The 13,477-nt window shown below is 40.3% G+C and overlaps 1 protein-coding gene across 1 annotated transcript in view; it reads right to left on the reverse strand.

Annotated features, from left to right (window-relative positions):
* STK39 (serine/threonine kinase 39) overlaps positions 1-13,477 on the reverse strand; it is a 292,241-nt gene that overhangs the window by 60,002 nt on the left and 218,762 nt on the right. The window contains exon 15 of the mRNA XM_025405116.1: positions 2,071-2,123. Within this exon, the coding sequence (XP_025260901.1) occupies positions 2,071-2,123 (53 nt within the window). The remainder of the gene's footprint in view (positions 1-2,070; positions 2,124-13,477) is intronic.

Here is a 13,477-nt window from a genome sequence, read left to right on the forward strand (position 1 = left end):
AAAATGGCAAACAGGTACCGCTGGCTGATCCAAATGGGAAATATTCCGTATCTGCATGTGTGCCATTAGGCATTTTGTATGCATGGAAGTAAGATACCAGTAATAGTTCAGAACAGAAATGTGAAATAACTTATTTCATGTTTCATTAGCAATGTATTTTTCTTTAAGCTGTTTAACATCCCTGGTGCCTAAACAGGATAAATATTCATGTATTAATTTCTGGTTTCCAGAGCACATGGGACACACTAAACACAAAGGGCTTGTCCTCAAGTGAGGAAAGAGCATATTTTATGTGTTTACATTACACATTTTGTGCCATATATGCTTATTCACGTGTATATACAGCACAAGCATAATGCATGTGGACTGCACACAGATTTACTGCGAGCCAAGTCTGAAATACAGACAGCATCAATAGTCACAGAAGTGCAGTGATATATGTATAGCGCTTCCTTCAATAATGGGCCTGTGCTCTGCCGCCCAGTGAAGGCTGGCTGGCATTAGGCAGACAATGCTATGGGTTCTGTCTGTGCAACAGAAGCAGGGACTGTTAATCTAAATGTGGCAAAGGCAGCTGCCAAAGCCAGTGCCAATGGCCCAATATTGCTGATAGGGCCATGTTACCCGCAAAAGTCCTGAGCTCATATTCACTTCTTTGTTACCTCTTAAAATTAAAATTGATTTTCATTGCCATAGTCAATTTTAAACAATCAGATGTAAAGAAACAACCTTAAAATAAGAATCTGTTCTTTCTACTTGCTGTACTTGAAACATTTATTATATAATTACTAGATTTTATCACAGCATGGCCTGGTCAATATTTTTATATTATGACAAAATAGATAGCTTTTTGACAATACTACCTGGTGCTGTACAATTTCATAAACCAACTCTAAATTGTCAAAGATGGATATCTCCGGAAAGAAAGATCAATTAGCAAATCCACTAGGGCCTTATGTCCATTTATTCATTGAGACAGAGTCTCGCTCTGTCACCCGGGCTGGAATGCAGTGGCACAATCTTGGCTCACTGCACCCTCTGCCTCCCAGGTTCAAGTGAGTCTCCTGCCTCAGCCTCCCAAGCAGCTGAGACTAGAGCTGTGCACCATCACACCCAGCTGGTTTTTGTATTTTTAGTAGATAGGGGGTTTCACCATGTTGGCCAGGCTGGTCTCACACTCCTAGCCTCAACTGATGCCCCGCCTCAGCCTCCCAAAGTGCTGAGATTACAGGTGTGAGCCACTGTGCCTGGCCTGTACATTTATTTTAAAAAGATATTTCATATTTTAGTTTAATTCAAATATACCAGGAATCCTGAAATCTTTGCATTTATAGAAGACTAGTAATCAGGGACCAGTAAGCCTATGGCCAAGCATTGCCCAGGAATATTTTGTTTAGCTAGTGGCCTTTGTAAAATTAAAACAAACAAACAAACAAAAAGAAACTACTGAACATGAGTGAAATTAGATAGGAGATCCTCCAGTTTCCTGAAGTGCACACTACTCACTTTGGTTTCTGTGGACATCTGAGTTTGTGTCTTCCTGCAGGTAATAACCACAGGGTGTCAAAAGAGTTTACTGATGGGCCACCTAACAAGCTAGAAAGTTCTTGTACTTTGGAGTTTTCAAAATTTTAGTAAATACTCCCCAATGGAGGCTTCACATAATCTGAACTGAGATCACAGAAGCAAAGTATGTTACCTTTTTGTATGATCCCACTGTTTGCTGCTCATCCCTCATTAGGATTGTGGTATGCTTCTCATTACATTCATCATCATTTGCTTTAGGGCCTGCATTACCATAGCAATACTTATTTTCACGGTTGAGCTAATATATCTAACTTATATTTGTATGTATACTGTGCCACATGTGTCACTGAGATTCACGCGGTCAGTCATGATTTGGTTTGGAATCCTTAGAAGTATCAAAAGTCCTTCCTTCCATCTATCTCTCCTTCCTTCCTTCATTATTAAACAAAGCAGTTTTAAATAGCAAATTATAACCACATGCTTGTAATCAATTTCTGTAATGTTCTTTGAGGCAATAAAATAATAACTTCAATTAAAACTTACCTCTTCCTGGAGTAAACTCAAATCGTATGTCATTAAGTTCCTTTCTGGAGTTTCTGAAATACATAACACATAATACATTAAAGTCCAGCGAAGCAGAGTTTAGTCGAACTTACATGTATTCAGATTTTCACAAGATGCTACTAACATGTGGAAACATTTTACAGTTTGAGGCTACCTCCAAGTATTTTGTTAACTGGGAAAGATAGTTATGACAATAATAATGAAGATATTTGTTTGATTGAATTTACCTTATACAAACATGCTTGCATCACAAAATTCCAAAAACAAAATGTTCATTTTATAAAATCTGCACTAAACAGGAAACCTTGAATATAATCTCTTTTTTTTTTTTTTTTTTTTTTTTTTTGAGACAGAGTTCCACTCTTGTTGCCCAGGCTGGAGTGCAATGGTGCAATCTCATTGCAACCTCTGTCTCCCAGGTTCAGCCTCCTGAGTAGCTGGAATTACAGGCATGTGCCACCACGCCCAGCTAATTTTTTGTATTTTTAGTAGAGATGGGATTTTTCCATGTTGGTCAGGCTGGTCTCAAACTCCTGACCTCAGGTGATCCCCCCAGCCTCGGCCTCCCAAAGTGCTGGGATCACAGGTATGAGCCAACACACCCGGCCAATATAATTTCATTAAAAATTTCAGAAGCCTTTAGTCTAAAATAAATGGTATCCACTGTATTTTTCATATTTTTTCTTGAAAAATAGTATTTTATTAAATCATTTTTAAAAGTGAAACAAACAGGGAAGATGGTCTCAGTGACAGAATTCAAGAAGCACTACACATTAAATCATGTAGCACACCACCAAGAAAAAGGTACACACTTAGTAGTTTAAAATTTTATCTAAATTTAAAAGTTTTATATATTCAGTGGGCAATTTTGCAACATTTTGCCCCAGGAATATATAAAACTTTAAGTAACTGTAAAGGCTTACATAAAACTGAAAAATATATATGTACATGCAATTTAAAAATTAAATGGCACAGGGAGATATGAAATACATAAATATCTGAGACACAAGTTTTCCATTCAAATTAATTTTAAGAAATGATAATAAGGGGCAGTGAGCTATAATTAGAATAGTTTCAAATTCTTGTAAGAACACTAAAATATTATAAGTATCAACAGATGCTGTAAGTAAGGTTAACAAAAACATCTTAAAAGAAACTGCAGTAGAAGCCGGGCACGGTGGCTCACGCCTGTAATCCTAGCACTTTGAGAGGCTGAGGCAGATGGATCACTTGAGGTTAGGAGTTCGAGACCAGCCTGGCCTACATGGTGAAACCCCATTTCTGGGAGTGGTGGCACATCCCTATAATCCCAGCTACTCAGGAAGCTGCGGCAGGAGAACTGAAACCCGGGAGGTGGAAGTTGCAGTTAGCCGAGATCACACCACTGCACTATGGGCGACAGAGCAAGAGTTTGTCTCATTAAGAAAGGAGAGAGCGAGCGAGAGAGAGAGAGAAAGTTGCAGTAGGAAACATGAACTAGTATTAGCTCAGCCTCTGAAAGTGTCTAAGACAGAGTCAGAGACGGCCTGAATACCCATCCTGGAACATCGGGAAATTGAGCATCTGTACTCTCAAGCTCTGTGTAAAACCTCCTGGTCTCTGTGAACCATGCCCAAACCACAGTGAAGCTTGTCTCTGGGCCCTTTTTGGTCCACAGCCTGATTTTGGTTCTTTATGTCCTACCACATCCAACCACACTAAGAGTGAGGGAGCCCACAATGATGCACAGAGCATGGCACTCGCTGAAAGAATGCCCTTTTCCTCGGTGTCTAGAAAGTCAGCCCAAGTCTCCCACCTTTCCATAAACAAAACAGGGAGAAGTAAAGGGCCAAGAACTCAAGACATGTCCAAGCCCACACCCAGATATGACAGCCTTGGACCTTGAACTTTCCATCTCCCCTCAGGTTTCCCCAACCTTGACTTTATCACTACTCCCCTCAGGGCTAAAATGGGACCAGGGACTGCAGCAGTTTCTATAACTGTGCTTCTTTTAGGACCTGTGGAAATCTGAAAACTGTGAAAATTGTGGATCCTCACCCTAAAAGAAAGTAGATATAGCAGTCCCCCTTTATCTTTGGTTTCATGTTCCATGGTTTCGGTTACCCATGTCAGCACAGTAAAATATTTTGAGAGAGAGACCACATTCACATATCCTTTATGACACTATATTGTTGTAATTGTTCTATTTTATTATTATTTCTTGCTGTTAATCTCTTACTGTGCCTAATTAAGCTTTATCATAAGTAAGTATGTATAGGGAAAAACATACTGCATAGATGGTTCAGTACTATCTTTGGCTTCAGTTATCCACAGCGGTTTTGAAACGTACCCTTGCAAAGATACGGAGGGACTACCACACATAACTTAATGCGCAAAATTTTAGATAACTACAGAGGATTCAGAAATCATCTTAGACCCCAGACTAAAGAACCCTGCCTTGGAGGTGGAGTGTACCACTCACAACAGTGCCTACAGTGGGAGGACGGTTTGCGTGCTGCATTGTTTAAACAGCTTAAACTTTCTTTTCATTTATTTATTTTTTTGAGATGGAGTTTTGCTCTGTCGCCTGTCACCCAGGGTGGAATGCAGTGGCAAGATCTTTGCTCACTGCAACCTCTGCCTCCCAGCTTCTAGCTAGCAATTTTCCTGCCTCAGCCTCCCAAGCAGCTGGGACTACAGGAGTGTGCCACCAAGCCCAGCTAATTTTTTGTATTTTCAGTAGAGATGGGGTTTCACCATGTTGGTCAGGCTGGTCTTGAACTCCTGACCTCAAGTGATCCGCCTGCCTTGGCCTCCCAAAGTGCTGGGATTACAGGCGTAAGCCACTGCGCCTGGCAAAGTTTCTTAATAAACCACCAACGTCACCACTGCACATTTACTTAGTGCTTTCATATATATCAGCAGTTCTCAAACTTTTTGGTCTTAGAACACTTTTATGTTCTTAAAAAGTACTGAGGACCCCTAAAGAGATTTTGTTTATATGGACTATATCTATCAAAGTTTACTGTATTAGAAATTAAAATTGATAATTAAAAAATATTAATTTATTTGAAAATGACAATAACCCATTATATGTCAATGTAAATTTTATATGAAAAATTACTTTCCTTTTCAAAATGAAAACAAGTCAGTGAAAAAGAGCCCACTGTTTCACATTTTTGTAAACCTCTATAATATCGGGCTTAGGACAGCTCAAATCTTACAATTGTTTCTGCAATCTGTTGCAATGTCGAATGTTATAGAGACAGGAATTGAAAAATTCCACTGAACATGTGTGAAAGAGTGAAAAAGGCAAGTAATTTCTTGCTATTATTATAAAAATCGTTTTGACCTCATGGGCTCCCTGAAAGGGTCTCAAGGACTCCCAGGGTCACTGGACTACACTTTAAGTAACACTAATATATAAATGTATACACATACATATGTATGTACACTATAATTAAATGAGATATGATATATAATATATATCACACATAATCTCATTTAATTTCAATAATTAACCTTTGAGATATGCAAAGAGGTATTATTTGTTTTCCATTTTTTCCATGATTGTGTTCAGCAGCTTCTCCAAGTTTACAAATTTAATGAATGGCAGAGTGAAGGCCAATAATTCCATACTGAGGGTACCAAATACAAACAGAAATGCTCAATTCCTTTAAGATAAAGCAATATTATTCTCCAAGATTTTGCATGTTCCCATAAAACAATTACCAAGCATTCATTTCCTTAATAGTCTTGGTTTTGCGTGCTGTATATGAGCAATGATTCACTTCAAACTAAAGTAGTCCAATAAGAAAACAACCATGAGGAAAGCAAGTATTTATAATATATTTAATAATAAAATGACAGGAAAAAAATGAGGAATTTGATTGGACATTAATTTGTGTCATTGTTCATTTCCTCTCTTCTTTTCCATCGGTCTTATTTAAAGAAATTTATTCTAGTAAGGTCATGAGAGGTGTAAGAACTGTACCCAGAATATCATTATGCATATCCTGATGCTTCAAATATTAATAACACAAAAAGTAATATCCAACACTCATAATCTCTGTCTATATCAACTGTGGTTCAAGTTATGGAGGCTGCATAGTCAAGTCATTCTTTTATGACTCTGAACCTAAAATACTCGCCTTTGAAAAGATCACAGTGATTGATTATGAGTAGTAGACTTGTCCCATCAAGATGAAATATAGTTGGAAAAATGCCTAATTGGAGCGAACTACTGAAGGTCATCCTTTTCTAAAGAATTAATCTTTTCAGACTCATACTTAACACCTTTAATTGAAAGTACATTTACTTTAATTGATATGGCACAGGACACTCTTGATTTCAGGGAAGCTGAAAATAGGTATGATTTAAGGCCAGAAACTAAGTCTGTGCAACTTTATAGAGGAAATGATAAAAACTTGAGAGTAACAGTTTCAACACTCAGGCTGCCTTTGATAATTTTTATTAAAAATCCTTTTAACCCTAAAATAAAAACTCTTAAATTTGGTAAGGTACAGCCCCTTATAGCTCATTGCACTGAAAATGCAAATGCATACAGAACTCAGACAGGACATTTACATTTTTTTTAAGTAGCTGATACAATCATATGGCTTAAAAATTAAAAGGTACAATAGGGCATTAGATATTCTGTGAAAATTGGCCCTCTCACTCCTGTCACCCAACTACCTGGTTGCCCTTCCAGGGGCAATCCGTGTTTTACGAATTTGGTGCATACTTCTTGATATTTTATGCATGTACTAGCAAATACACACACATACTGAATACAAATGATAGCACAGTATATCCACTGTTTTATATCTTGCCTCTCTTTTAACATAATACCATCTTGGAATTTCTCCATGTTAGTTTGTAGAGAGTTTTCTCATTCTTTTCTTTATAACTACATAGTCTTCTCTGGGATGCTACAGCCTTTTTTCACCAGTTCCCATCCTATGAACAGATTGTTTCCAATCTTTCACTATTATAAAGAGTGCTTCAATAAATAACCTTATTCTTATGTCATTCTGCATAAATAGGAGTATAAAAATAAATGTCTAGAGGTGAATTGCTTGGTCAAAGGATATATGCATTTGTAATTTGACACATATTATGAAATTCCCCTTCATTTAAGTTGCACCCATTTATGCTCTTACCCACCATTTGTAAGCACTATTGCAGGAACTTTGAATAAATCAGAACGTATTAATAACCAGGGAGATGTGGGGACTGTGCCAGCTGGAAAGTTTCTTCCCCATCTAAAAGGGACAACCACTATTCAGTGCCTGCAGGCTATGGCCAGACAGGATTGGACTCAATGTTGCTCAATATTCAGATTCGTCAGAGAAGAAAGAAATTTGAAATTTTACATGACACTCCATAGTTTTAATTGTTGATACTAACTTTAAAATGCTCACACTAATGTGTGGGCCAGATTCAGTCTATTACCATTCATTAGTGAGCTCAAATATAACTTCTGCTGATAGTAATACACAAACCGATTTCTGGGGATGAAGCTTTCTGAAATGGTAAACTTCAAAGTTCTTTTTAAGGATCTACTAAAAAGAGTCATATAAATGATTACACTGACCCACAGACTGAAGGCATGGGAGAAATTAATCATGGGAAAGAAAAATAAAGCCACAGAAACCTAACCAAAAGAAAATAACAATTCATAAACTTATAAAACTGAAATTCATTTTCTTCATTGCTTGGATTCGTTCAGAGACAAGGTCTCACTCGGTGGCCCAGGTAGTACAGTGGCACACTTGTTGCTCACTGCAGCCTTGAACTCTCGGGCTCAAGCAATCCTCCTTCCTCAGCCTCCTGAGCAGCTTGAACTATGGGCATGTGCCACCATGCCTGGTTAATTTTTAAATTTTTTGTAGAGAAAAGGGTCTTGCTATGTTGCTGAGGCTGGCGTTGAACTCTGGACTCAAGTGATCTCCCTACCTCAGGATCCCAAAGTGCCGGGACTCCAGGTATGAGCCATGATGCCCAGCCTGATTTTTAAAAAATGTTTAGTAATTGATGTTCAGTGCTGACAAACTTTTTTTTTCCTATGTCTATTTAATGTGAGAAGTTCAGAGATACAGATTGGCATGCATAAAGTTTTTCTTCTTGTTCTTTCAATTCATCTTCAAGTGACACAATGAACAATCAAATGAGGCAGCTGGCTAAGAGGCTGGTAATGCAGAACACGAGTGAACACCCATCCCTTCCCGGTGGTGGAGGTGCAGAAGGCAGGTGCGATTGAAGTATATATTTTACAGGATGTAGCTTTTATCTGCACCTCTTAATGTACCGTGTCAGGACAATCTGACAGAGTTATTGCTCCTGGAGGGCTCCAAAGTCAAAATGCCAGCTCAGAACTATTTGCATCCTTCAGCCTCACATTACTGTCTCTTAGCCCATGCCAGCAGCAGTATGAGGGCACTCACACTCTAAGACCCAGAAGTGATTAAAGCGGTAGAAATCCAAAGACCACTCATTGTCAAAGAGCATCAGAAACAGTAACTGTCACTGGCATTGTGTACCCTCCACCGCAGGGATGCTCTCAAATGAGGATGAAAGGCAACTATCTCCCCGAGCTTTGAGGTTGGCAACACCACTAAGGGTATCTGTAAGAGTGCCAGGGATAGTGCTTCCCAGGGACCCAGGAGCAGTCGCTCCCTCCTAAGCAGCAGAGGATTTCTCAGACAATAGCCCTCTTCTTCCTTACTTTTGCCTGAAATTCTAGGTTAAGGTGCAGCTGTTAGTGTCCGGGGAATTTCAAAAGGATTCCCACACACTCTATTCCTAGCCTATCTCCCTGCTATCAGGAGTAGGATGGGGGCCTTTTAAACAGGCTGAGCCAGGAATTGGTCAGGACATCATTTTCAGTTCAGTCTGCCTCTTGTCCTACTCTGGGCACCGAACCAAAGTCCATCCCCGCAGTCTCAGGAGGAGAAATGGACTGTGGCTCCCAGTGAGCTGGGCAGATACTTCTGCTTCAGACAAGGAGGCCGCCTGGGGAAGGATGAGGAGATAATGTGACTTGTGCAGATGGGGATCTGAGTTCAAAACCACAAACTACTTATTTGGCCTTCTGTAACTTGTTTCCTCAACTGTGAGAGGGGGAAATAATAATTCATAGCTGCTATGGTTTGAATGTCTCCCCGAAAAGGGATGTGTTGGAAACTTCATGCCTGATGTGACTGTGTTGAGAGGCAGGGCCTAATGAGAGCTGTTTAGGTCATGAGGGCGCCACCCTCACAAATGGATTAATGCCAATTCTAAAAGCGCTTGAGGCTGTGAGTTTAATCTTTTGCTCTCTCTCACACCCTCTCTTTGCCCTTCTGCCATGGGATGACACAGCAAGAAGACCTTAAGATGGCGCACCCCTCAACCTTAGACTTCCCAGCCTCCAGAACCAAGAGCCAACACATTTCTGGTCATTATAAATTACCCAGTCTATGGTATTTTGTTATATCAGCACAGAATGGACTAAGACAACAGCATTTCCCATCTGCTGGGACATGCTTGATGTTTTACATATGTTATCTCATTCCAAACTCAAAGCAACTCTTAAAGCAGGAATTGCTCTTATCCTCTATTATTTCAGAGACAAGGAAACTGAGGCTTAGAAAGGATAAAGAATAGATCCAACATTACAGTCTGAACAACAGAGCTGAACTAAAGCTGGAACTTTAAAAATGTCACCCATTATCTTCACCAGTGGACATCCCTTCCCCGCCTACTGGGTACACAGATAGTATTTGTTGAATAGATGAATGAATGCAGAGTTTACAAGTCTGGCTTTTATAAAGTGCCTCTCCCTGTCTTCTGTAACACCACCTCCTTCTGGTCTCCTCCAGTTCCCCAGCTGCCCTTTCTCTCTGTGCCCCAAACACTCCTCTACCTCTGTATGGCTGTCTCTTCAATGTTAATGTTCCATCCTTCACCATTTCCCCTTCTCATTCTCTCCCTTGATGATTAATTCCAAATCCGTAACTCAATCTCAGGTACCGCCCCAGAGCTGAAAATTGCTTATCAATTACCTATATGGTATCTCTCAATGCAGTGTCCAAAAAGACATCAAAAGGCACAGCATCTCCAAAATAGAATGTATCACTTTTCCTCTCAGATACACTTCCCTTTCCTAGCTCCTTACGGCAGGAAGTGATGGTGATGGCCCACTATCGAGACCTGTGGGCTATACCTCCGTAAGAGTTGTCATATCATCCCTTTCTCTCAAACTTCACTGCTACTGACCAAGGTCAGGCCACCATCATCTGCCACAGATGAGAAGAAATGATTGAATAAGTAAAGAGTATTTCACACGCACTCACATATATGCATGTATACATGGCTGTCGCTATGGCTAAATCATACAACAGAAGGAAAAAGGGCTGTAAAAGGTTGAGGGAGCTGCTGTTCAGGGAATAATCCTTGGCAGATAAATGTGTATCCCTGAGGGAAAACTGTTGTATTTAATGAGGCATGAAAAGATTAGGCAATATGAGGATACACTGAAGGAATCTACAACCGAAGGCCAGAAATAAAAGAGCCACGAAGTGAAAGGGGCAGCTTCCTGTGGCCAAGCTGACGGCTGCCCTGAAGCAGCGTCCCTGCTCATCGCAGGGCCTTCCTACAGCAGAGTCTTTACGTCAGAACTAGAGACTCCACTGGGAATAGAAGACTAGTCAGGTGAGCCCAATTTGGAGTTGATCCACTTACCAGCCACGACGCTCAGTAAGCCACTTCACCTCTCCAACACTCAGTTTCCTCTGCAGTAAAAAGGGGAAAGAACGCTTCCCTCGCAGATTTAACAAGCTGTGTGAAAACACTGGATGAACTCTGTGCTACTGCTATAAGCCATTATTAGGCCTTATATTTTGAGGCACATAGAAATAGGGGAAAAAAGTCATAGTTCCGGTCCTTAACAAGTTTATGATCTTTGCAGAAAATGATGGTCAGTCTATGCAAACTACAGGGAAAAACAACGTAAGTAAGAGCTTAAAAAATACTAGTAGCAAAGGAAATCTTGAACTAATTCAGAGAAAGGTGTATTCCCCTCTCTTGGCTCTCACTCTGATCCATCCTTCACACTCCTGTCAAATTAATCTTCCTCTGAGGTAAAGGTCCAATCACAGAATCATATAATTTTACAACCGAAAGAGGCCTTAGAGGTCACCTAATCCATTTCTCTGATTCTTTAGGTGAAGAAACTGAAGCCAAGGAGATTAAGTGGCTTGCCTAAGAGAGCACAGCTGGTTAATTCATGCCACTCTCCATAAATCATTATTGTTCACCTACTAGGTGTCAGGTTTGTGCCAGGAGCCATTTAATGGCAGAAATGACAACAGAACCTGGGACTCAGGACCTCTAGACCACTGCTCTTTACTCTAGACTGCTGGCTCTCAAACTGCAGGCAGGGTGAGAGGAGGTGCAATCTCTCAAAGGAAGGCTTTCCCCCCAGTTATATCCCTGCCTTCAGTTAAGAATTGCTGCATGCAGTGAGAGGCACTATAGATGGGAAAGTGTTTTCCATGATTGATATGATGGCAGAAATTAAAATTTATATAATCAGATCTGTAGTCAATATGACAGAATGTTGCCATTTAAAACATTCTAGATCAGACCCAGTGGCTCATGCCTGTAACCCAAGCACTTTGAGAAGCTGAGGATGGAAGATCACTTGGGCCCAGGACACCAGCCTGGGACACACAGTGAGTTCTGGTCTCTGCATACACACACAAAATTCTAGATGGTAGATACATGTGTATTGATTACTCTTTGCACATTCCTGTATGTTGAAATGTGTTTTATAATTTTTGAAAGTACTATATACTAGAGGAGAAAAGAACCACTAAGTTTGCTGAGGCTGGAGGGTGGGTAAGGTAGGGGAAAGGAAACAGTTTGTGCCCTCTACCTGTGGCTCTAAAGGTTGAGAACCACTGCTGAACCGATCAGCACTGCGGCCCACAGCCTTGCCTGAAATCGAAGCTCTCCTGGATGTGTGGATCTCCAGCTACCATGGGCCATATGCTCCAAGGCTGTGAGAATAATAACTAAACCACATACTCTCCCCTCCTCTCCAAACTATTGCCCTTACATTTGACTTGCTGCAAAGGTGTCTTTTCGATCAGTGAGTCTTCTAAAAAGTGAAAATTCTTTTCAGCGTACGCCTCCACACACGCAGAAATATGCCCTTGGCCTAGAAAATGTAGTTAGTAGCATCTGGAATTCTAGTCTACATCAAGCCATGCAGCATCACACAGCCCCAAATCAATGTCAAATAGATCAGAAAGTCACACTGTTCCCTTTAACAACAAAAGCAGTGACTAAGTGATATACGTACATGCATGTACACATACACACATATGCACACACACGTACATGTACACGTGTGTGCATGAGCACACACATACACAAACACGCACAAGCTTTTCTTCAAATAAGATATCTCTACATATTTTAAAGAATTTGGCCTCACACACTGGTTGTCTGCAGGTTCTTCTGCAACTGGAACCTCAGGCTTGGGACTCTGACAGTTCCCACTGGCTACCTGACAGCCTGAAGGGCCCTTTTAGGTTTGCAGTCTGCAGGGAGAAAGCAGTCTGGCTGCACAGGGTTTCACACAGCTGACCCTGACATTAGTGGTGCACATGCAAGCCTTTCATGGAGAGATTTCTGATACTCAGTCCAGGGCTGAAACATGAATACATCGCATGCAGCAATATAAATAACAGACTTCCTCCCCAGCTACGAAAAAGAGTTTTCATCTAGAAGTAATCCAAACTAAGTTAAGGTGATTTTCTTTGACAGAATCCTCTGGAAAATCTCCACGCCTGCCAGGTGAAGGGCATGGCTGTTTCCTCTCCCTAACCTTACCCGCTCTTCAACCCAAACCACCAGGGTGGACTCTTTTTTTCTCTATTATATAATAGTTTCAAAAATTATGGAAAACATTTCCACATACAGGAAAGGGCAAAGAGTAATACAATGAATACACATGTGCCTACCATCCAGAATTTTTAAAATGGTAATATTTTGTCATATTTACTTCAGAGCTGAATACATAAAATTTTAATAATGTTTCACCTACACAGCACAAAGTCACTTGTGTTACATCCCAGCTGTGGTAAATCAGGAGAGAACAGGGCATTATGTAAGGGTGCTGCTTCCTGCCAAGATTATGGAACTATATTGTCACGTGTAGCCAGCAGTCCTTTTCAGCATTTAGGATGTCCAGTGAATATATTTATTCAACTTATTTCCACCTATGGGGCAAAAGGGAAAAGAAGTAATCATATAAAAACTAGACTCATGTTAATGGCAGGTAGGAGCAGAAACATGATAGTCTGGTCAAAGTTCAAACTTTTCTTGTAGCAGGAAAAAATGTTAATCATGCTTACTA

This window comes from Theropithecus gelada, chromosome 12, assembly GCF_003255815.1.
Source record: "Theropithecus gelada isolate Dixy chromosome 12, Tgel_1.0, whole genome shotgun sequence".
NCBI classification, from domain to species: domain Eukaryota; kingdom Metazoa; phylum Chordata; class Mammalia; order Primates; family Cercopithecidae; genus Theropithecus; species Theropithecus gelada.